Source organism: Pyrus communis, chromosome 4, assembly GCF_963583255.1.
Source record: "Pyrus communis chromosome 4, drPyrComm1.1, whole genome shotgun sequence".
Lineage (NCBI taxonomy): Eukaryota > Viridiplantae > Streptophyta > Magnoliopsida > Rosales > Rosaceae > Pyrus > Pyrus communis.
Window position 1 is genome coordinate 3953929 of NC_084806.1, and position 21319 is coordinate 3975247.

A 21319-nucleotide genomic window follows, 5' to 3' on the forward strand; every position below is an offset into this window, starting at 1 on the left:
GTAATCGAGATATTAAAAAAAAAAAGTAAATTATGTATTCAATTCTATTGTTCTTTTAGGTTAACCAAACAAGAAAATTCACAAATTCTAAAAAATAAAATTCCGTCATTTCAATTTCCATCATTTTAAAATTATTTAATAATTTTAAATTTCTTTGTCTAAACATAGTGTAAGAGATCAGTTTTTTTCTTCTTCTCGTCTTTGAGCATCAATCGTTGCTTGAACAATTGCATGAAACCCGGGATGCAGCTCATTGCCGAAGAAAGCTTTGCAGAGTCTGAAGCAACAAAAGAAAACTAATGCTCACATGACTTCAAAGTTTAAAATCCATCAAAACTACCTCCAACAGCAGCAAGAAATCCAGAAGTTACCTTCCAAGAGAGGGAAAACCCGAGGCTGGTTGCAAGTAAACAGCTAGCAACCCAGCAAATCACACAAAGCAGAGCAGCCATGGAGCCAGTTTCTGCATCCAAACCGGCGTGAAACACCGAACAGATTAAAAGCCAACAAGACGCCAATGTTGAAATTCATAGCAACATGGTTCCCAAACACTGAAAACCCGAAATGCAGCAGCTTTCGCAATCAGTAACATTTTTTTGTATGACAAAGAACTCTACTGCATAATGCACCTACAACGACAACAAGGCCACTATTTCTCTTCCCAAACAACATTGGAGGGAAAGTATAAACATCGTTCTAATGTAAAACGAAACTAACTTCCAATTAACTAGGACAAGCGAACGTTCTTATACGAACATAACCTAGCAAGAGAGATTAGAAAAATCCCATTCATTTTAAGGAGAAACAAAAGACACCACTGGGAAAAATTATATTATTAATCAAAGGGAAAAACATATCTCCGAGCTCTAACGCAGAATGGAGGAAGATTTATAAAGCATCAGTTGAAGTCCTTCAATCTTTTCTTAAGCACATCCATTGATTTCTTACGAGCACTTTGCCTATTATTTCTGTTTGAAAGGCTCCCGAAGATACCATCAGCAGAATCCTTCAATTTCTCACAGATACTAGCCACCTTTTTGTAATCCAAAGCATTGTAGTTCTTCTCCCTTATCACAGGATTCATGAAGTTCTCTGGCTGACTGCTCGACAAAAGGTTTATCAGTTGCCGCGCTTCTATCAAGCAACCTTTAAAACTACCTTCTTTGTAAATTTCGCTCAAGCCGGTACTCTGAAACCTCTCGTCTGCAAAATTCTCCAACGTCTTCAAATCATTGTTGATACCCATAACTGCATTAGCGGTGAACCTCTTGACGCTATCACTTAGAAGAGTCGACACTATAGTGTTAGAAATGTGATCGAAAGCCCCACTCCCGACCTTGTACAAAGCATCCAAAGGTAAAATTTGTTGTGCTGTCGACATAAGAGTATCGAGGTAAAGAACAACTTCATTCATATACTCATTTCCATTCTGCGGCATTTCCTCCATAGTCCAACTGATATTCTCTGTAAGTGACATGAACTCATCCAACTTAGTGTTTACCAAATTCAGCAAAGCAAGATAAGCTTCATCCCTTGAACTCTTTAGAACCACCTTAGCAGTTAAACTAGCTTGAGGCCTCTCAACTGAACGGATTGGGATCCCACAAAGTTGGGCTGCATGACGAAGAAAATAGTCACAAGCTCTTTCAACTACAGAAATGTTTGCAGCAATCTGCATGGCTTGAGAGACACCAATGTTACCGCTATGAATTGTATTAAGTATCACCTCATTTAACACGTCTATCAAGAGTTTGTCCAAATACTTCCTCACAACATCATAATAACTAGTATGTGCCCCATGAGACAAGTAATCAACAGACCCTTTGATGAATGATCTGACAATTCGGCAGGTATCAGGTACTGCAGAGGAGAATGGTGCAATGTACGGAAAAGCCGGTATTATATCTGATGTCTGGAGATTGAATGACAGGACATTACTTTCATAGTCGGTGTCCTTTTTCAAGGACATCTGTTCATATGTATCATTGGCAATAACATTTGCAATTTGTTGACGACACTCTTCTAAAAGAAGCTCGTGGTATTTCTCTCGGCTCTTGTCAAGCGTTTCAAGAAGTGGTCCCACTTCATACCCATATTGTCTGAGAGTAGAGCCAAGAAGAGTCACATAATCCTTCACCAGGAGAAGATGGGTTGCAGAATTCATATGGGAGAATTGCTCCTCTAACAGAGATTTCATTTTCGCTAAAGCTGTGTCCCACATTGTTTCAACTCGCTCAGCTAACAGTAGGCCCCCAGCAGTCCTCAACACCCGATCCTCCACTATGAAGTATCCCGCAATTTGAGCCAAAAATGTTTGGTAGGATTCAACAAAAGGCTGTGCTGAGGAGATCTGCAAGTCTGAATTAAGCTGCAACAATCGATTTCTATAGTAATATTCCCAAAACTGCTCTTGGATTCCTAGGCAACTTTGGATGTGATATGCCCTGTATAGAGGAGTCAAGTCAACCTTCAAAATAGATTCTTCATCAATCTCTTCAACATCTAAAGTATATGTGAAATCTCCCAAACCCGAAATATTCTGCTCCTCAGCTTTCCTTTGGCGTTCGAGCGTTTCCTCATCCCTCTGACGGACTGATGCAGCATGGCCTATTGCTGTTTGTCCAATATCCTTTGCAGAACTCCTTATGTGAACCAGCCATTCATTAAATTGACTGGTTACTTTCTTCTCAATGTGCAATTTAATGATCGGAATTCTCTTCTCTATAACCATTCTCAGTGTCCTGACCGGAACTTTCTGCAAGTAATTTTTCTCAATTAAATCCAACGTTTTCAACGCTGGGTAAAACTGACCTTCAGATATGTGTTTATTAAACTTGACACAGAGCTCCAACACCTGTACGCAGTTCTTAGACATTTTGATAGCTTCAGTCACATTCTTTTTTATTGAATAGGATTCAAGAAGCTCCTCGAGTTTAATCAACAAAGCACTCCCAACCTCTTGCAACTTGAAATTATCACTAGAGAGCTCGCTTTTCAGCTCCTCGGCGTCCACCAGCACACCACGAAGTTCGTCAACTGCAAGAATGAACTCCTCGTAATGAGTCTTGCAGAGCTCCTCAATTTCGACTTCCTTCTTTTTCACAACATGCTTGAGCTGGTGAAGGAGTGACTCCGGCCTCCCCATCTCAAATGCGTGCCGGACAATAGGACCGAGGTCATCCCCATTCCCAATCAATGTAGCAAGAACCAAGTCCTCACCAGTATCCCCATTCTCTGTAGGAATTCTTCTCCTCGCTTTTGACTCCATTATTCTGAAGAAAAAAAAAAGCATAAAACAAAACAAAACGAAACACTTCGAAATCAAATTATACACAATGAGAATAAAATTAAGTAGCAAATTAAGATGAATAAAAAACACAAGCAAAGCTACAACCTAAATTAACCCTAATTAAGTTACCCAATTACTAAATCAGAAAAATAATCAGCAAAACAGGGGGATTTGGGCATTCTAAAAAAGGGGGCTAAATCCACATGAGAACAACAACAACAAAATCAATAAAAATGGAAACTTTTTCTTAATATGTTACAACAACACTCTATATCACCCTAATTATCGACATTAATCACGCAATCACAGCCTAAAAAAGGTGAAAAATCGAAACATCAGTAAGAAAAACCAAGATAAAAATAACCCAGAAAAGGAAAGAAAAAAAAAAAAGAAAAAAGAATTCAATCAATCAATTCAAAAAATACAAGAAAAAAACGTAGAACAAAAAACCCATATGTACTTTCGACAAAATGTGAAAGCTTTGATTGTTAAAAGCGATAACTTACAGAGACAATCTGTTTATTTTCTTCTTCTCCTTCTTCTTCCTCCAAATCTAACAACAAAAATGCGATGATTCCAAATAATTATTCGGAAAAAGGAAAAGCAAACGGCTTGCTTTTCCTGTTTATTCTGTTGTTTTAGTTTCTGTATTTTTGCTTTTCTGCGTGCAATTTTTTGAGCTGGGAATTTGCCATTCCGCAACAAAGTTTTTAACTTTTTTCATCTTTTCGCGATGCTACCTATGTGTGTGAGGTGGACTCCGGTGTCTTTGGTCTATGGAGCTTTTCGTGCACTCGGCATCTTACTGGTGGGTGAAAGAGAAGGCGGGCCATTCATTTCTGGGTCCCATTTGTACCATCTCAGTTCTCGACCGGGTTCAAATGTTTATTTTATAGTTGGACTAAAGTGAAAAATTGGAAAATTTCAATGACTAGAATGTCATTTGACACTTTCTAGGCAACTACTGCATTTCTCTCGTTGCAACATTTCCATGTTTCATTTTTCTATCTTTACACATAAAAAAAAATAATTTGTTATTGACATTCCAAATTTTTTACATTTAGAAAGAAAAATGCATTTATAAGAAATGTATAATGAGATTTTTGGAACGCTAATAACACTTCCCAAAAAAATTTATGTAAATAAAAATAAATAAAAAATCATATAATAGATATACATAGACATGTCCATAATAAGAAGAATAAAAATGTGCAAAAATAAGTTTTCTTTAGGTTTGTAGCTAAAATAGTTTATAAGATTGGCATAACTCCTCATTTAGTCTCGAGATTGAAAATCGATGAAAGTGATCCTCAAGTTTGTATACCGTAAATCATTTTGATCCGTTTGTAAAAAATCTCTGTTAAATTAAGAGTATTTTTGTCTTATAAACCCCTCACTTGATTTTTCATTTAACGGAAAATTTTCACATATGATGGATAATTTCATAAACCACTCTATCGATTTTCAATGTCAATAATCAATCTTAGTAACCATTTTAACTCACTCATGTAGTTAAAATGCATTCACTATATATATATATATATATATATATATATATATATATATATATATATTAATTAGAAAACCTCAAAAAAGCATTTACTGCATGCATGCACTTGAAGTTCTATAGTCCAACTCTTCTTTTTTCAATATTGTTTTTTTTGTATATAGTCATTTATTACCTAATTGACAGTATCAATGTGATTCATACTACTAGTTCGAATACTTCAAAATAACCTTTTTAATTTAGAGCAAACGCGAGCCAACCTTAACTGTTCTCTTAATTATTGGATAGCCATTCTCTAAGAAAACTAATCAAAAGACCAACTATACAAATGAATACATATTTTATTCCAGTTTCATTTGTACATGCAATGCACATGCCATACTTACCTCATCAACCCCAAGATTCTAAGACCCACAACACAAGCGTTTAATATATGTTATATTATATGTAACCTGCCATAATTTAATTTATTTAAAGTTATTTACAAAGTAGCTTTTATTTTAGGGAATTATTATTAGCACTCTGCAAATTTCATTTGATACTTCAAACTTTCTATAATTAGAAAGAAAAATGCACTTGTGAGGAGTGTAGAATGAGATTTTTGGAGTGCTAATAGCAATTCCCTTATTTTATTGGTATTTATATTTTCAATGTAAAGATGTTTCAAGATTAAATTCTTCATCTCCTCTTCACTAATAATTATTAGATTGCCAAAAACTCAATATATATGACGTTATATATTAGAGCAACTTCACCGTTGATTATTGTCTTGGGGATAGGTAACTCAATCCACTCCTCTCCCTCCTCAAAACACTCCAATCCACTCGGGCAATTGGGTTCAAGGTGAGCCTGATAAAGAAGTCAGGCAAAAATCACCTAGCTCAGCACCCTGCCTATATGACGCAAAGTTGACGTCATCAGGATGTCAGCTACAATTTAAATTATTAAAAAATTTATAAAAAAAAAACTAATTAAAATATAAAAAACTATAATTCCTTTCCATAAACACCTAACCATGTTCTTCCACTTTACACTATATTTCAATATTTTCAAATACTTTCAACTAATATTTTATTATTATTCAAAATTAAAAATAAAGTTTTATTTTATTATTTAGAACATAATAATACTAATATTTTAATACGAATTGCTTGGATATTCAGTTAAGGAGTGAAGATTTGCTTGGGTAATTACCATTCAGTGCAGACATTTACTGATCATTTAAAGATATTAAGTTACCTATTGTCAAGGGACTTTACTACACTGGAAGTGCTCTTAAGTTAAGGATAATACCGATTTTGGATCCTTAACCCGTCATTTTCACAATAATATCTTAATTGCTAAAGTTTAAACATGCAGCCAACTCTATGTGTTGATCTTCCATTTGAGTATTTACACCCATCCTTTTTTTCTCGATTTATGAAACCCCTGTTTGGGTTTTCATAAAACAGGATTTGGCTCTAATATTATCAAAACAAAAAAATATACAAAGAGGATTATGATGCCAACTAATCATGATTAGGATTAACAAGTTCTCATAATAACTATTAATCCTAATTATAAAAACACTAATATATTATATATATCAAACGTCAATGAAGAGAAGCCACCTACCACTCCCGTTCATGCTAATGGGAACGGGCCCGAGCAGAGTACTAAGTGGGCAGCCGAAATATAGTGTCAGTTTATCTCGTTGAAATGGGAAAAGGATGATTCTTTTTTTTGGGATTCGGGATATCTCGTTATTATGACCGTTCATCATATATTATGTGATCAATTTTTATTATGTATTATTTATATTTAATTTTTAATATTTAACGAAAATTGATCATATAATATACGATGAATAGAAAGATCACGAACGGATCATTTTCGACTGAAATGCTCATTAACATTTTTTATTTTGTTTTTAAAATTGAAGGAGAGAGGAACAGAGTGAGGGGAGATAAATTCTTTTTCATTTTAATATTAGAGGCTTGTAAGAATCATATGTAAGTGAAATTTTGAAAAAATAATAAAATTTTGGTTTGTAGAAAAGTATACTACTGTTCATATTTTTTTATTTATGTTTAGGTTACTTTAGTTGACAATCAGATTCTATTAATATATAGTTTAGATAATATTAAAAAAAAAAAAAAAAAAACGCTGCACACGTGACATTTAAAAAATAATGATCCAATCAAACGGCTAACGTCCATCCACTGCAGTCTTCAATATGGGCCCCACCGATGACATGGCAAGATAAGCACCACAAGTAAACCCGCCCACAATTTTTATCGTTGTGCTTATCCATCCGGACCCATCTTGGAAAGGACACGCGTCAGCTCCAGTAAATGGAAAGGCTATCTACCTCAGCCTACCATGTCGACTAGTCATTGTAGTTCCTCGAGTAGGAATAACCTCCCTACTCGCTCTCAACCTAATTTTCTCAATTCTCAATTTTCCACATTTTTAGGATTCACCTGAAGCTGAATACGTTGAATAGAATAAATATTAAATTTTATTGTTTTGTATTCGAAGTGCAGTCAATTACGTATGTATTAAGAGAAAATTATTGTTTTAAACACGTGTTTGTTGTTAGTAATTTTGACTGGTAGTTCGTATACACCAAAAAGTTACTGTTATAATATTTGTCTAAACATTGATGAATAATTGTATAAAATATGTGAATTGCTATACATGTCAATAACGTATTTTTTATTTTTTTATGTAAATTTGACTTAGTATTATAGACATATGTTATTGCATGTCAATTCAAATAGTACCCATTAAATAGTTACTAAATTATATCAAATATACGTTAACGTATAGTTACAAGAGTTTTATTTTTCTTGACTTATTATTTAAGAAATATTCAATGATTTCATGTGTACAAATTTGTACAATTCAAAGATTTTAATTTCAGTTTATATAGGCTCTAATTATGTATCTGTTTTATTATTTATTAAAATAGTCTTCAAATTAATATGGAAAGACCAATTCAAATTTGATTTTACATATGAGTAACACATTATGAACACATGTACATTGGATTCTTTATGAAAAGAGTAATGCTCCGAATATCTCATTTTCAAAGTCATATTGGTGTATCATCTCATTTATCAAGTGATGCATACAACCAACATTCAATCAAATAAATTATTAATTGACATAACATATACACATCACTTGCCACGACATATGATACAAAAATGTGATATTTTCTAACATTTCCTACTTGTATATTGTTTTATTAGATTTAGTTGAAAGTAGACTAGTCAAAATACTAAAAATTTTCTCTTGCAAATTTTCACACCATTTATTAAGAGTAAGCAATTTTTTTGATTTGGGTAATTTTTTTTTTATCAAACAATCGATTTGTTAAATTAAATGTTAGAGTAAGAAGCCGATGAAGTTCAAACCTACTGTGGTGTAAGAACACCCCTTTTTGGGTTTATTGTATATAGTGTGAAAGAGTGGACAATTACAAAGGATATTCCCAATGAATGATGGTATCCGGATAAAGTTTGTGACAAGTGCAAGGAACCTTGGACAAAAGCCGAATTATTGGAAAATATCAAAAGCGAGTTTGGTTACTTGCGCGAGTACGCTTTCCACTTCCCATCATAGGAATCAAAGTCAAGGGATTAACCAATCAAAAACGCGTGACGCACACAAAACGACAAAACAAATGAACCATAAAAGGAGCAGCCCTCTCCGTTCAAACATTTCAAATGCCCTCACTGCCGTTCTACTTCTGCAACCCTAGAACCTAATATTTGTCCTGGTTATTTATTTATTTAAATTTTTTTTTTTCTGAGGGAGCTCTGAAAATGGAGGCCAAACAAAGCTCTCAGCTTCCTCCTGGTTTTAGGTTTCACCCAACTGATGAGGAACTCATCATGTTTTACCTCAAATACCAAGCCACCTCACGGCCCTGCCCTGCGTCCATCATCCCAGAAGTTGATATTTACAAGTTCGATCCGTGGGAATTGCCTGGTTAGTATCGTAAATTCGTAATTAAGACGTCCAAAGCCAAGAAGGACATACATGCACGCTCGGGATGTCACAATGATAGTATCCGATCCCAATCACGCTCCCCACCATGCGAGAAAGTCGTGATTGGCTTGAGATACCGCTATAGTGGCAACCCGTGCGCTAAGTAAGGTCCTCTCGGCAAAAGTAGGCTTGCCTACCGTAATTTTGTATTGGTTGCAAATTGGGATTGTTTATGATGTGCAGAGAAGGCAGAGTTTGGAGAAAATGAATGGTACTTCTTTACCCCTAGGGACAGGAAGTACCCGAACGGGATACGCCCGAATCGGGCAACCGTGTCGGGTTACTGGAAAGCCACGGGAACAGACAAGGCGATTTACAGCGAGTCCAAGTACGTGGGGGTGAAGAAAGCCCTTGTGTTTTACCAGGGCAGACCGCCGAAGGGGGTCAAATCGGATTGGATTATGCACGAATATCGCTTAGGCGACACTCGAAACCAACGGGCCAACAAGCAACTCGGGTCCATGAGGGTAAGCCGCTTTGCCAATTCGTGACATTACATTTCTTTCAGGCATTTTATCAAACAGTTGGCTGCAACCTGACAATTGCTATGTGTTTGTTGGATTTTAGCTGGATGATTGGGTCCTCTGCAGGATCTACAAAAAGCGGCAACTGGGCAAAGCTTATTTGGATCAAAAAGTGGAAGAAGATGAAAAAACTGAGATGACAACACCAGAAACAGCGAAAGCCAATGAGGAACAAACGATGTTGAAATTTCCACGGACTTGTTCGATAACTAGTTTACTGGACATGGACTACATGGGCCCGATGTCTCAACTTTTGAGTGACAATAATTCTGGATACGATTTCCAGAGCAGCTTGGCCGGCGCAGGAGCTGGCCACGCGCAAATGTTTCAGTTCGGTGAAATGCCTAATTACCAAACCGACGGACTCCGGGAAATTCCAGGCGATGGCTCAGACTAGCGTTTTGAACCACCAACCGTGGTTTGGACCGTAATTAACAATTGAATTTGGGGTGTTTTAGATGGGAAATTAAGGTGGTAAAAAGGATGTTGTAAATTGGTGGGTTGTGGGAGGGGTTGAAATATTTGAAACAAATTATGAAGTGGATTTGAGTTGTTTAATTTGAAATTTTACAAAGAAGATGATTTGGGTAATTTTTATTTTTACCCGTATTCTAAAAGTAGCACCATTTATTTACATCGTAAGTAATAAGTATAAATAAGATATAAATTCAAATGTGTTAAAGACGATTGTTTTCATAAATGATATTTAGTCACATAAAACTAATTACATTGTCGTTAGTAATCGTTATACATGATTCTTGTCATACATTTGTACAACGCATCTCGATTACAAGGTGTGTCATCGATATTATCCACATTTTGTCTAAAATTATCTTCATGACTAAAAGACAATGAAAACATCCAATTATTTTAGGTACAAAATCCAGTTATATCATGTTGTCAATATTACCAAGGGGTGTGCTATTCCCTTGATAATTTTTATCCGTTGATTTTCTTCAATTCATCTGATTCGACGGTCAAAAATTAAAAATGTGTGTGAGAAGTAAAATAGGGTGTGTGGATATCACCCCCTATTACCAATCGGTCCATAATCCAATTTTATATTCAAGGACTGATGTTTAATTTTGACTACGGTATTTGTTTAAAAGTAGAGGAATGTTTTTTATTTTCAAGTGTTTTTTTATTTATATAATGACATATAACGTATATGTTCATGTCCCGTACACTACAAAATCTCACATGACAGTGGATAAGATTTGTCAAATAAACCGGGTAGAATTGTAACTAGAGGTGGCGCACACTACGGACTACGTTTGTCGCGCGTGCATGGGTTGAAAATGAAATGTTGATGGGGCTGCTGATGACGTTTCAGGTCCCTATTTTGGATATTGTCTTTGTGTTTGAGATGCTCGCCGCCTTTTTGTGGCGGAATCGATGGATTCGGATATTTGAAACGTTCAAGAGATAGATATTTGAAATATTTGAAATGTTAAAGAGAGAGATATTTGAGATATTTGAAACGTTCAAAAGATAGATATTTGAAACGTTAAAGAGAGATATTTGAGATATTTGAAACGTTCAAAAGATAGATATTTGAGATATTTGAAACGTTAAAGAGAGAGATATTTGAGATATTTGAAACGTTAAAGAGAGAGATATTTGAGATATTTGAAACGTTCAAGATATATATTTGGGATGTTAAAAAATTTGGGATATTTAAAACGTTCAAGATAGAGATATTTGAGATATTTGAAACGTTCAAGAGAAAGATATTTGTGATGTTCAAAAATTTGGGATATTTAAAACGTTAAAGAGAGATATTTGAAACGTTCAAGAGAGAGATATTTGGGATGTTCAAAAATTTAGTGCTCCAAATTTTTAAGTCTGATCCTAGAGTCTTGACTCCTTGCTATAAGAAAAAATTATTCATAAGAATCATAACTGAACGCCACTATAGCAATACACCAACCCAATCAAGCATGGTATCACGAGGTACATGTACCATGGGGTGTAGATTTTACATGAAACACTACTTGATCGGTTTAAAAAACCGCCACAATAACGTATGAGTTAATAGTAAATTTCTCCCATCTCATATCAACCTCAAGTCATGAATTTTATCAAGTTTTAATAATAATCAAATTAAAAAATATGTTGGAAAGAATTAGGGTAAGAACGCAAAAGAGGTGAAACTCTTTCGTTTATCTTCATCAACATGAAAGCATGTAAAGATTGTTTGTTAACAAAGCCATAGCTAATTTCTCACTAATCCCCAAGTCCCAACCACTTAACTAGCTAATTAGCTAATTAATTAACCTTTTAACTATTTCATCTTTGCCGTTACAAAATCAGCATTGCCTTCTATGTGAGGCAGTTAATTAATAACTTCCTCCTTCCCTTTATTTTTCATCCTCTGATCAAATGGAAGATCAAGAAAGTAACATTTTGTTAGCTTTTTCTTCCCAAGATGGTGTTTTCATGGTGGTCTGCATGGTTTTGTCATGGATAATCATCCACAGATGAAGCCAGAGGCACAAAAAGGGCCCCAAAACATGGCCTATCGTCGGAGCGGCGATCGAACAGTTCACGAACTACGACAGGATGCACGATTGGCTCGTCAAGTACCTCTCGGAGTCAAACTCCGTCGTCGTCCCAATGCCATTCACAACTTACACTTACATTGCAGATCCTGCAAATGTCGAACATGTCCTCAAGACCAACTTTGCAAACTATCCTTAGGTGATTTTTTTTTTCCGGCGGTGTTAAGCGCGTTAATTTGGTGCTTGTTTTTGTTTAATTTTGCGTTGATCTTTGGCGTGTTTTGTTAATTGAAGGGTTAAGTGTACCGTTCGCTCATGGAGGTCCTGCTCGGAGATGGGATCTTCAATGTGGACGGAGAGCTTTGGAGGAACAGAGAAAGACTGCGAGCTTTGAATTTGCATCGAAGAATTTGAGGGATTTCAGCACTGTGGTCTTCAGAGATTATAGCCTCAAGCTCCATTCGATTCTGAGCAACTACTCTCTCATGGGCCATATACATGGTAATGACTCATCCCCATGTAGCTGATAAGCTCTATTCCGCGATGAAAACTTTTGAAGAAGATCAAGCAAGAGAAGAGAAGGTTTTGCTGATCCCTTATGACACAGAGGACCTCGACTCATTCAATCAAAGAGTTGCACAATTTGCAGGACTTCTGAGTTACGACTCGCTGGGAAAACTGTATTATTTGCATGCCGTTATGACAGAGACGCTTCGTCTGTACCCTGCAGTCCCTCAGGTATGCATCGTACTGAATTGAAACATTGATGTCGATGTTGTTGCTCTAAGTAATCCATATGGCGCCAGGATCCTAAAGGCATCTTGGAGGATGATGTTCTACCAGATGGAACCAAAGTCAAAGCAGGAGGAATGGTGACTTATGTTCCCTACTCAATGGGAAGAATGGAGTACAATTGGGGACCTGATGCTGCCTCGTTTAAGCCTGAGAGATGGCTCGAGGAGGGCTTCTTCCAAAATGCATCGCCGTTCAAGTTCACCGCATTTCAGGTTAGATAACTGAGCAATCTTAACCGTATACATCCACAAAATTTCAAGGTCATTAACACAGAAGTTCGATTACCTCGGATTTACAGGCAGGACCAAGAATATGCCTAGGAAAGGACTCTGCTTACCTCCAAATGAAGATGGCACTGGCCATTCTGTGCAGATTTTACACATTCACTTTGGTCCCCGGGCATCCAGTTCAGTACCGGATGATGACAATTCTGTCAATGGCGCACGGCTTGAAGCTTACTGTAGCCAGGCGCTAATCATCTGTGTCAAAGATAATTAAAAGCAGATTAAGTGTCTTCTAATATATATCAAACCTTTTTAAACAGGCCAGAGCGAAAGGGGAGAACTTAGTTTTATTTGGATACACATAAATTTGCATGTCCTTCTCAAAAGTTCATGTGCTATATTCTCAAAAGCTCATGTGCTGTATTTATTTCAAGGCTTCCAAGTCACATGTTTCCAATATACACCAGATAAAAGCTTTGGTATTACTTTTAAGCACACCCAGATATTACAGTAAAAGTAAATCCAGTTACAGATTAGGAGATCAGTTTCTTCTTCTCCTCTTGCCATTCACTGATTTCAGCATCAATCTTTGCTTGAACAATTGCTTGAAACCCGGGGTACGGTTCGTACCCGAAGAAGATCTGCAGAGCCTGAGGCAGCAAGAGAACACACAAATTATGATTGCACACACAAATTATGATTGCCAAATCAGGAAATTACCTCATAAGATAAAAATCCATCAAAAAATTACCTCTAACAGAACAAAGAAGGGAGCCATGATAAAGGCTTGTGCAAGATTGTCCAACAAAGCTGGTGCCCTTTTCTGCAGATTACATCACGTTTCAAGAGTATAAATACAACAAGAAAGAGATGAAGTCACAAATATGATTAGGTAAAAAAAAAGATTTAACACCTCATAGACTCCATGGCCGATAAATTGTCCAGTCCAACAGACTATCTGAGTCACCAGAACAACCTGAAAAAAAAAGTTTACTGAGGTCAAATTTACACCTAAAACGTAAAGAAGCAATCAATTTACTGAATTTTAAACAAAAATCTTAAAAAAAAAAAAAAAAAAAATATATATATATATATATATATATATATATGTATAATTTGACATAATAAACGAAACCCATAACAAATTTCTTAATAAAAAGTTAAAAACTAAGAATAACTGCAGAAATTACTCAACTTTAAATAAAAAACTTCAAAAAAGTATCTAATTCCATAAAATAATCAAAACCCATAATTTTTTCACAAAAATAAATAGCAACTCCAGACGTACCTTCCAAGAGATGGACAATCCGAGTACGGTTCCAAGGAAACAGCTACCAACCCAGCAAATTACGCAGAGCAGAGCACCCAAGGAGCCTGCTTTTGCGTCCAAACAGATGTAAAACACCGAATAGATTATAGTCAACAGCAGGCCTATGTTGAAAGGCAGAGCGACGTCGTTCCCAAACACAGAAACCCCGAAACTGAGCAGCGAGGGCGTGAAGTAAAGGATGAGCAGAGCGGTGAAGAGGATAGGCCAGACGAAGAGCATATGAATCGCTATGTTGACCGGGTTGCTGTGGTAAGCTCCGTAGAAAGCAAAGTGCTTTTCGAGATCAAACAGTCCGGTCTTCCCCATTTGAGAATTTTCCGAGAAAATTAGGATCCTCTGTTGCGATTTTTCTCGAGAAATTTTTTATGGGTGAAGGGTGGTGGCGATTTATTTGGCTCCCTGAGAAGAAAAAGTAAGCTGCTTTTTTTGTACGCAACCGACCAACAACTGAAAGCTCACCGCCAATTTAATAAATTGGCTTCTGGTGCTTTGTTCACGAAGAAACCTTGAATTTATCAAACACTTGGTCGCTAGAGGGCTCCATTTTCCAGTCAAAACACACGGAAAAGCCAAAATAATTTCAAGGTTTTGGGGGCTTTTTTGTTCACCGGGTGTGTTTGTTTGACCGGATTAGGAGGGACTAGACTAGACTAGGCTAGGCTAATTGCTAGTGTAGTCTCATGTTTGGTTTGCACAAGGATTAGGTTTAATGAGATTACATCGGACACGCTTCGACTAAGTCCTTCGTTAGAAGGGCTTAGCGAGACCCACCAATCAACAAGGGACTGCTAAGACCGTTCGCGTCCCTTCCTCCTCGCGTCCTCGTCCAGCTGTCCTTTTCACATCTTTGTCCTGATTTGCTCGACCAACCTCGTCGGACCACCCTATCGACGGCGACGATCGTCGACGAGATGTACAAATTCTCGGGTCTGCGCTTCTTTGGGTTTAGTCTGAGCTACATAAAAGATGAGAACGATGACAATAGGCGCCAGGCTGAGTCTGAGCTCTCCACCGCCGACGGCATGGCCATTCACGTCGACTGGAGGAGGGGATGGGGGTGGGTCATCGAAGAAGAGAGGTTTGGAGGAGGAGACGATGGTAGGGTCTAAGGAACAGGGACGAATTTGGTTGAATGAGATCCGCAATTGAAAATGGAGGCTCGCGGCTGGAGGTTTAATTCGCAGATGGAGCCTCAATGATGCAAATGGAGGCCTAATTTGCTTACCCTTCGTGGGAAATATATTGCCAATGCATGGCTTTTGAGAAATTGAGGTTGTAAATCTTTGGTTTTTAATAGAGAACATGAATTTTGGGGGTAGATCGTGAGTTAATTTGCCAATTCTTCCCCTGGGTAATATGCAATTTAGAATTTGATTGTAGGTTAGTTGAAATTGAAGTTGGTTGAAATTGATTGAAATTTTGGTAGAATGTGGGAACTGGAAATTTTAGTTGAAATTGAAGTTGGTAGAATTTGGGAATTGGAAATTTTGGTTGAAATTTTGATGTTGTTGAAATTGAAGTTGAAGCAAATAACATGGATATTTTTTTATATATCACTGGTTGTTTTTCCTTTTTTTTTTTTTGTAATTATTATGTTTCTTAGTCCGACATTGAATCAAACACTTTACTGAGTTAGTACAGCTTAGTTTAGTCTAAGCCAGTCCAACTTAGTCTTTGAAGCTAGTCCAGTCCGAAATAGTCCGGTGCAACAAACGCACCCCAAAAGTATACAGAGAATTGGGCTTTTTGCATCAGGTTCGGGCTTTGATATTGTCAGCTTAAATTGACCCAACAGTTACATCGATGCTGCTTTGTGTTACGGATTATGTCGTCTACTCGTAGTATAATAGTAATGTGAATAAATAACTCAACATAGTAGTGTGACTGTTACACTTGGATGTTTTGAAATTTGATTTTCACTCTCATTTTCTATCAATACACCTCCCGGTGAGTTTAGAGATTGAATGGATAAAAAAGAATCAAGAAACAAAAAAATAGAAGAGAATGCATAATTAAAAAACAAGAGTGTAAAAGTCACTACCTAAACTTTTCTTCTAATTTTGACCGATTACTATAAAGTTCTAAAATATGACTGATCGTGTCACGTTAATACTTCAACCAACACACAAATACATCTCACCATCCTTTGCATTACGGCCCGACTCCTTCCAAATTTTTGGTTGCGTGTTTTAACCAAACAACCATGTGGTCCGACCACCGGACCAAAGAATTTCTCCTCTTTCACTAATAAAACAGAGAAGAGATGAGTGTGGTAGTAGAGAATGAGAGAGTGAAAATTACCATACAAAGATTTCTCCAAACCTTTTTTTATTAAATAAATTTGGCAAGATAATGAAGGCCACGTGGCGGCAAGCAGGTAAGGTCCATGTCGGATTGACGGGCAACACGGTCAGCCACAAAAATCTGCCCAAGGAATCCACAATGACAACAATCCTCATCAGCCAGCCCATCACCACCATAGACATTCATGAAAAATTCGAACTTGTTCATATTTTCCCCAAAGCCATGAGCAGCTTCACTAACACCACCACAACCTTCCTCCAATCCCACATCGTCGCCAAACCCCAAAACTTCCGTCACAAAATCTCACTCCCGGTAATCAGAGCCTCATTTCCAGGAGAAGACGATCAAGAAAATAACGCCGCAAGTCGAAGAAAAATCGTGACAACATTCTTGACCACTACATTGGCACTTGGGGCGCATCAACACGGGGTTGCCACCCCGCTCGGGCTAGCTGAAAATTGGGGTGTTCGTTCGTTTATAAGGGAACGTTTTTTCGAGCCCGGACTTTCGCCTGAAGATGCCGTTGCTAGGATAAGGCAAACAGCTGAAGGGCTACATAGCATGAGGGACATGTTGGAGGCCATGGCTTGGAGGTACGTCATATTTTACATCCGTCTGAAGTCAGCCTATCTATCCCAAGATTTGAAAAATGCCGTGACTTTGGTGCCAGAAGGTCGCCGGAACGAGTATGCTAAGACGGCCAATGAATTGGTGGATAACATGGCAGAGGTATGTTTCTCCTCAAGTAATGTTACGCATATATAGTACAAATTATCATGCATTAATTGGCGTTCAATTTGATGTGTATTACAATGTACTTATGTTTTTGTTGCACTTGCAGCTTGACTAATATGTTCGAACGCCAAAAGTGTATGAATCGTACTTATACTACGAGAAGACATTGAAATCGTTGGATGATTTGGTTGCGCTGTTGGCCTAGTTTTAAGATGGTTGGACTGTTTTTGTTTGAAATTGGATTCAACCAAATATGTTTGGGTAAATACAGAACTAGAAGTGTATTGTGAACTAAGAATTATTGCAATTTTTGTAGATTTGTTATTAGATTTGTAAAACGTTGCACTTTGCCATAAGGCAAATGCAACATATTGCAAATCATTCGTATACACACTTCAACTTTAATATGGGCGCAAAGCATAGTAACGGGAAAGAACATGACACCACTTCGACCATCATTCCTCATCATCCACCATCATGACTTAACCCAACTATCAATCTCTCAAAACAACTTAATCAAACGTATCTTTCAGATGATCGTCGAGGAACCGATGAGACCTTGATGCACTGTGTTGCGTTGGAGATTAATTCGGCTCAAGGCGAGTTGCGGAGTTATGACTCAATGGTGGCTTGGTACATGATCTATCTCTTTTGGCTCCAAGCTCAATAAGAATGGTGAGCCTAAGAGTAAGAAGGCGATTCCTTAGATTGAACAACACCACAAGTAATTTCACTGGTCTTCTGTTTTAATTGTATATATACATATTCTCATCAAAGCATTATTCTCTTCATCATGTTATTGAACTTTAAGAATTTCACTACGATCATGCCGAGTTTTAAACCGAATAAGAAGCCCAGAGCTGCAGTTAGCTTGATCAGTACTAGACTACTAGTACTAGTATTAGTACTGGGCATTGGCTAGTCTTCCGGAAGCCCTATTCTTTCCGATTCCGGCTAAGTTATTCCCATGCTCCTGATCCTGAAAACTGACCTCCCAAGCGAGCACCAAAGAGCGCTATACAGCATTTCCGAAGGAAGAATCAACGACGATATTCAGTTCCATGTGCCTTTTAGGACTACGAGGTGTTATGGCTGTGGATATGTTTAGTTGGCCAAAGTAGATCATACAAAGGAAGGTCTATTAATAGCACACAGGGACCTTTCAGAAGACCAAGTGATTCCATTCATCTCCTTCTCTTGAAGGCCTGGATAGACGATTGTGATTTGAAAGGCTGCAATGATCATAACGTCGGTAAGGTTTTCTTGTCCGCCGATCCCGTTCTGTTTCCAAATTCTATAATCTTGCAACGCAGCAGGTGGCGCAAGGTACTTCCCATGCTCTTGATCCCCAACCCCCACCACGACGACCACTGTGGACTTAGACTAATATTATACAGCACTTATGAAGGAACAATCCACAACAATATTAAGTTACAAGTGCCCTTGACAAAGTGGTGTTGTGGCAGTGGCTCTAGCCACGGTTGGCAGCTGGCTACAATTGAAGATCAAACGGAAAGGTCTGCTTATAGCACTCGGGAACCCTTTCAACAAACATCGCCGCTCGTTCTTCTCCCTCCCATAAGAGAAGTATCCCTGGACATAACACACCCTACCATGACTATCACACCCATAAGGTTATCTTATCAGCTGATCCCTGAATGAATCCGGATAATTATGCGGTTGTAGCACTTTTCGCAGGTTGGCTTTCTTCAAAGCAGGTCAGAGGTTTTGGACTTACTTCAGACGTTAAATTTTGTAAAAGCCAACTCTAAGCTACTAACTGGTTGAGAAGTGTTTGGTCACTGGATGTTGATAGCAGTAAATTGACCATTCACTGCCGCCTGAACTGAAGCTACTCACACCTGAAAACGACTTCCCAGAAAGTTGTCATTATGCATATCTTATGGAATCAGTTAAGGGTGACCGACCTATTGCACGTCCTAAGATTTTATGCGTGGGTAAAAGATGCCTCTATGTCGATGAGGTTGCAGTGCAAACTATGGGATTCGAGGTTTACAAGTGCGTGTTTGATGGTGAAGACGGATCTCTTGTGAACCGGATTTAGGTAAAAAGCATGGGAGATGAACCATGTGATATGGCTATTTACAATTTAGAGGACGGAACCATCACACAACATTACTCTATGAACACAAGCTCTCAAACAGTCTTGGTTGTGCCGCATTTTGATGGACTATGTTTGCTTCAGATCAAAGGATGATCTGGTCGCACTATTGGCCTAGTAGTAGGTGGGGTGACATAATTAACCAAATATGTTTGGCTGTGTATGATTGATTAATCTGCAATTTTAGGAGATCTGTTTGTGCTTAGATTCATTGCAATGAGTGTTGGTTTTATTTAGTGCAAAAGAAAATTGTAATTAGATATTGCAAATATGGTTTACAGTTTAATTAAATTTACACAAGGTACGTAACACACTTGCAAATCCATATTTGTATTCCCACAAATAGATGGCATTCATCGCCAACAGTTGCTTGCGGCACATCAGCGTCGAGAAATTGCCACAGATGACATGATGATTAGCAGTAGAAGTACAGTTATGGCGATGAAGGAGCCAATGAGAGACCCGGAAATGCGCCCACAGAAGCTGTTGAACTGCTGACAGAATGCGAACCAGTTGGTGCCTGGGTTCCCGTAGTGCGCCAGGTACACTATGGCTGTAGCTGCTGAAGCTCCGGCAGTTACAAGCCCCATCATCACCTTCACAACATTTGTATTTACTTATTAACCAAAGTAGAATTTACCATTTGACAAAAGCTATACGTTTGAGTGAATAAAAAGCCAAGGTAAGCTTAAATATTAGTTAGTTAGAGAAAGTGATTTCCGCACATCTATTTTCAGTGAAAAAAAGAGAAAAGGTGAGTGCGGAAATAACTTTCCGTTAGTTATCAATGAATTCGACGTCTTTTACCGTGTCCGAGATGATCAAGATGATCCTACTGTTTACTGCTGCAGTCCAGATGATATGGACAATAGATACCGGAAGGGAAAGCACAAGGTAGACGCATACGATCGAATTGGTCATCACAAAGAACCTGTATGTGACATGAATCACAAAGTTTGAGCAATTCTCTTTGGAAAAAAAGAAAATAGTACCTTCAATTATTTTCGCAATAACAAAATATCCTTACGTTAACGTGGGAAGATCCTTGTACCGAGCCCTGAAGCGAACAAACCGTGTGGCGAAGGGAAGTGTTTCCCTGCTGGTTCCCATAGCTATGGCACTAGCTAATGTTCCGATCACTGCAACGACGCGAAGAGTGAAGTCTAGAACAGCGAGTACTCTGCTCGACTTCATTTTCGGGATCGGTTTCGAGGCTTCAGTAACCTTAACAACTGGTCCTCCTCCTGCCTTCATATTTTTTTCTCAGCTATATTCTTTGAAGCTGAGCTCTACAGTGGGTGGTTCTGCTCTGGAGAAACGGGGGAAGGCATGCTTATATATGCTAATGTGCATGTCGGAGTGCAACCTATGTTTGTCTAAGCATGCCATGTGTAAACCTCTGATAGGCTACAATGTATGTTATTTTATTTTTACCTGCTGCACTTGCTGTGTATATATTATTCTGAACCATGAGGATAATTTCTCCAACTCCAACAATGAACAGATAATACTATGAAATCTTGGGACATAGGTTTCTAGAGATTCTGGTGACATGTCCAGGTACTAGGAAAATGGCCAATGAGCTAAGATCGTAAGTCATCTGGAAATGCTGTGGAGAATGTTGTCACTGTTTTAGTGGGTTTGGTGCTTAGGTTTCTAGACTTAGGTTCCATGCAAACATGTATTTTTCTTTTTCTTTTTGGTGACAAAGCGGTATTTTAAACTATTCTAACTTGTCAGGAGGGTGATTCCAACTTAGATGTAAAGGAACGGTCACATTGCCTTAATTAACTGGCCTAACTTAGATCTATCGTGTGAGAAACAAGTCTAGCAGTCCTAGATCCAAATCCACCAAACCGAAAATGCTCTAACAAATACAAAGCACGTCAGCTAGTTAGCTTATTTAATCAAAGTATGGTACTAATTAAATAATTACAACCCTGATCGCAC

The 21319-nt window shown here is 37.8% G+C and overlaps 6 protein-coding genes across 6 annotated transcripts; 3 read left to right on the plus strand and 3 right to left on the minus strand.

The window, feature by feature from the left end:
* Nucleotides 1-774: 774 nt before the first annotated feature.
* Nucleotides 775-3976, minus strand: LOC137731400 (exocyst complex component SEC15A-like). The gene is made up of 2 exons (XM_068470508.1): nucleotides 3796-3976; nucleotides 775-3272 (listed from the first exon to the last, which is right to left on the minus strand). Exon 2 carries the CDS (start codon nucleotides 3266-3268, stop codon nucleotides 899-901), a length of 2370 nt encoding a protein of 789 aa, XP_068326609.1. The 5' UTR covers nucleotides 3269-3272; nucleotides 3796-3976; the 3' UTR covers nucleotides 775-898.
* A 4546-nt stretch (nucleotides 3977-8522) lies between these two features.
* LOC137731929 (NAC domain-containing protein 1-like) lies at nucleotides 8523-9967 on the plus strand. Its single transcript, XM_068471191.1, has 3 exons — nucleotides 8523-8774; nucleotides 9018-9301; nucleotides 9402-9967. Exons 1-3 carry the CDS (start codon nucleotides 8609-8611, stop codon nucleotides 9753-9755), a joined length of 804 nt encoding a protein of 267 aa, XP_068327292.1. The 5' UTR covers nucleotides 8523-8608; the 3' UTR covers nucleotides 9756-9967.
* Nucleotides 9968-12357: 2390 nt separating this feature from the next.
* LOC137731336 (cytochrome P450 704B1-like) lies at nucleotides 12358-13129 on the plus strand. The gene is made up of 3 exons (XM_068470439.1): nucleotides 12358-12597; nucleotides 12666-12866; nucleotides 12953-13129. The coding sequence occupies exons 1-3, from the start codon at nucleotides 12358-12360 to the stop codon at nucleotides 13127-13129; spliced, it is 618 nt and encodes a 205-aa protein (XP_068326540.1).
* Nucleotides 13130-13244: 115 nt separating this feature from the next.
* Nucleotides 13245-14666, minus strand: LOC137730963 (2-hydroxy-palmitic acid dioxygenase mpo1-like). Its single transcript, XM_068469984.1, has 4 exons — nucleotides 14167-14666; nucleotides 13792-13854; nucleotides 13630-13701; nucleotides 13245-13528 (listed from the first exon to the last, which is right to left on the minus strand). The coding sequence occupies exons 1-4, from the start codon at nucleotides 14512-14514 to the stop codon at nucleotides 13412-13414; spliced, it is 600 nt and encodes a 199-aa protein (XP_068326085.1). The 5' UTR covers nucleotides 14515-14666; the 3' UTR covers nucleotides 13245-13411.
* Nucleotides 14667-16704: 2038 nt separating this feature from the next.
* On the plus strand, nucleotides 16705-17638 carry LOC137732518 (photosynthetic NDH subunit of lumenal location 2, chloroplastic-like). Its single transcript, XM_068471839.1, has 2 exons — nucleotides 16705-17241; nucleotides 17354-17638. The coding sequence occupies exons 1-2, from the start codon at nucleotides 16735-16737 to the stop codon at nucleotides 17360-17362; spliced, it is 516 nt and encodes a 171-aa protein (XP_068327940.1). The 5' UTR covers nucleotides 16705-16734; the 3' UTR covers nucleotides 17363-17638.
* Nucleotides 17639-19749: 2111 nt separating this feature from the next.
* Nucleotides 19750-20623, minus strand: LOC137730685 (casparian strip membrane protein 1-like). Its single transcript, XM_068469651.1, has 3 exons — nucleotides 20397-20623; nucleotides 20177-20300; nucleotides 19750-19965 (listed from the first exon to the last, which is right to left on the minus strand). The coding sequence occupies exons 1-3, from the start codon at nucleotides 20621-20623 to the stop codon at nucleotides 19750-19752; spliced, it is 567 nt and encodes a 188-aa protein (XP_068325752.1).
* Between the last annotated feature and the right edge of the window lie 696 nt (nucleotides 20624-21319).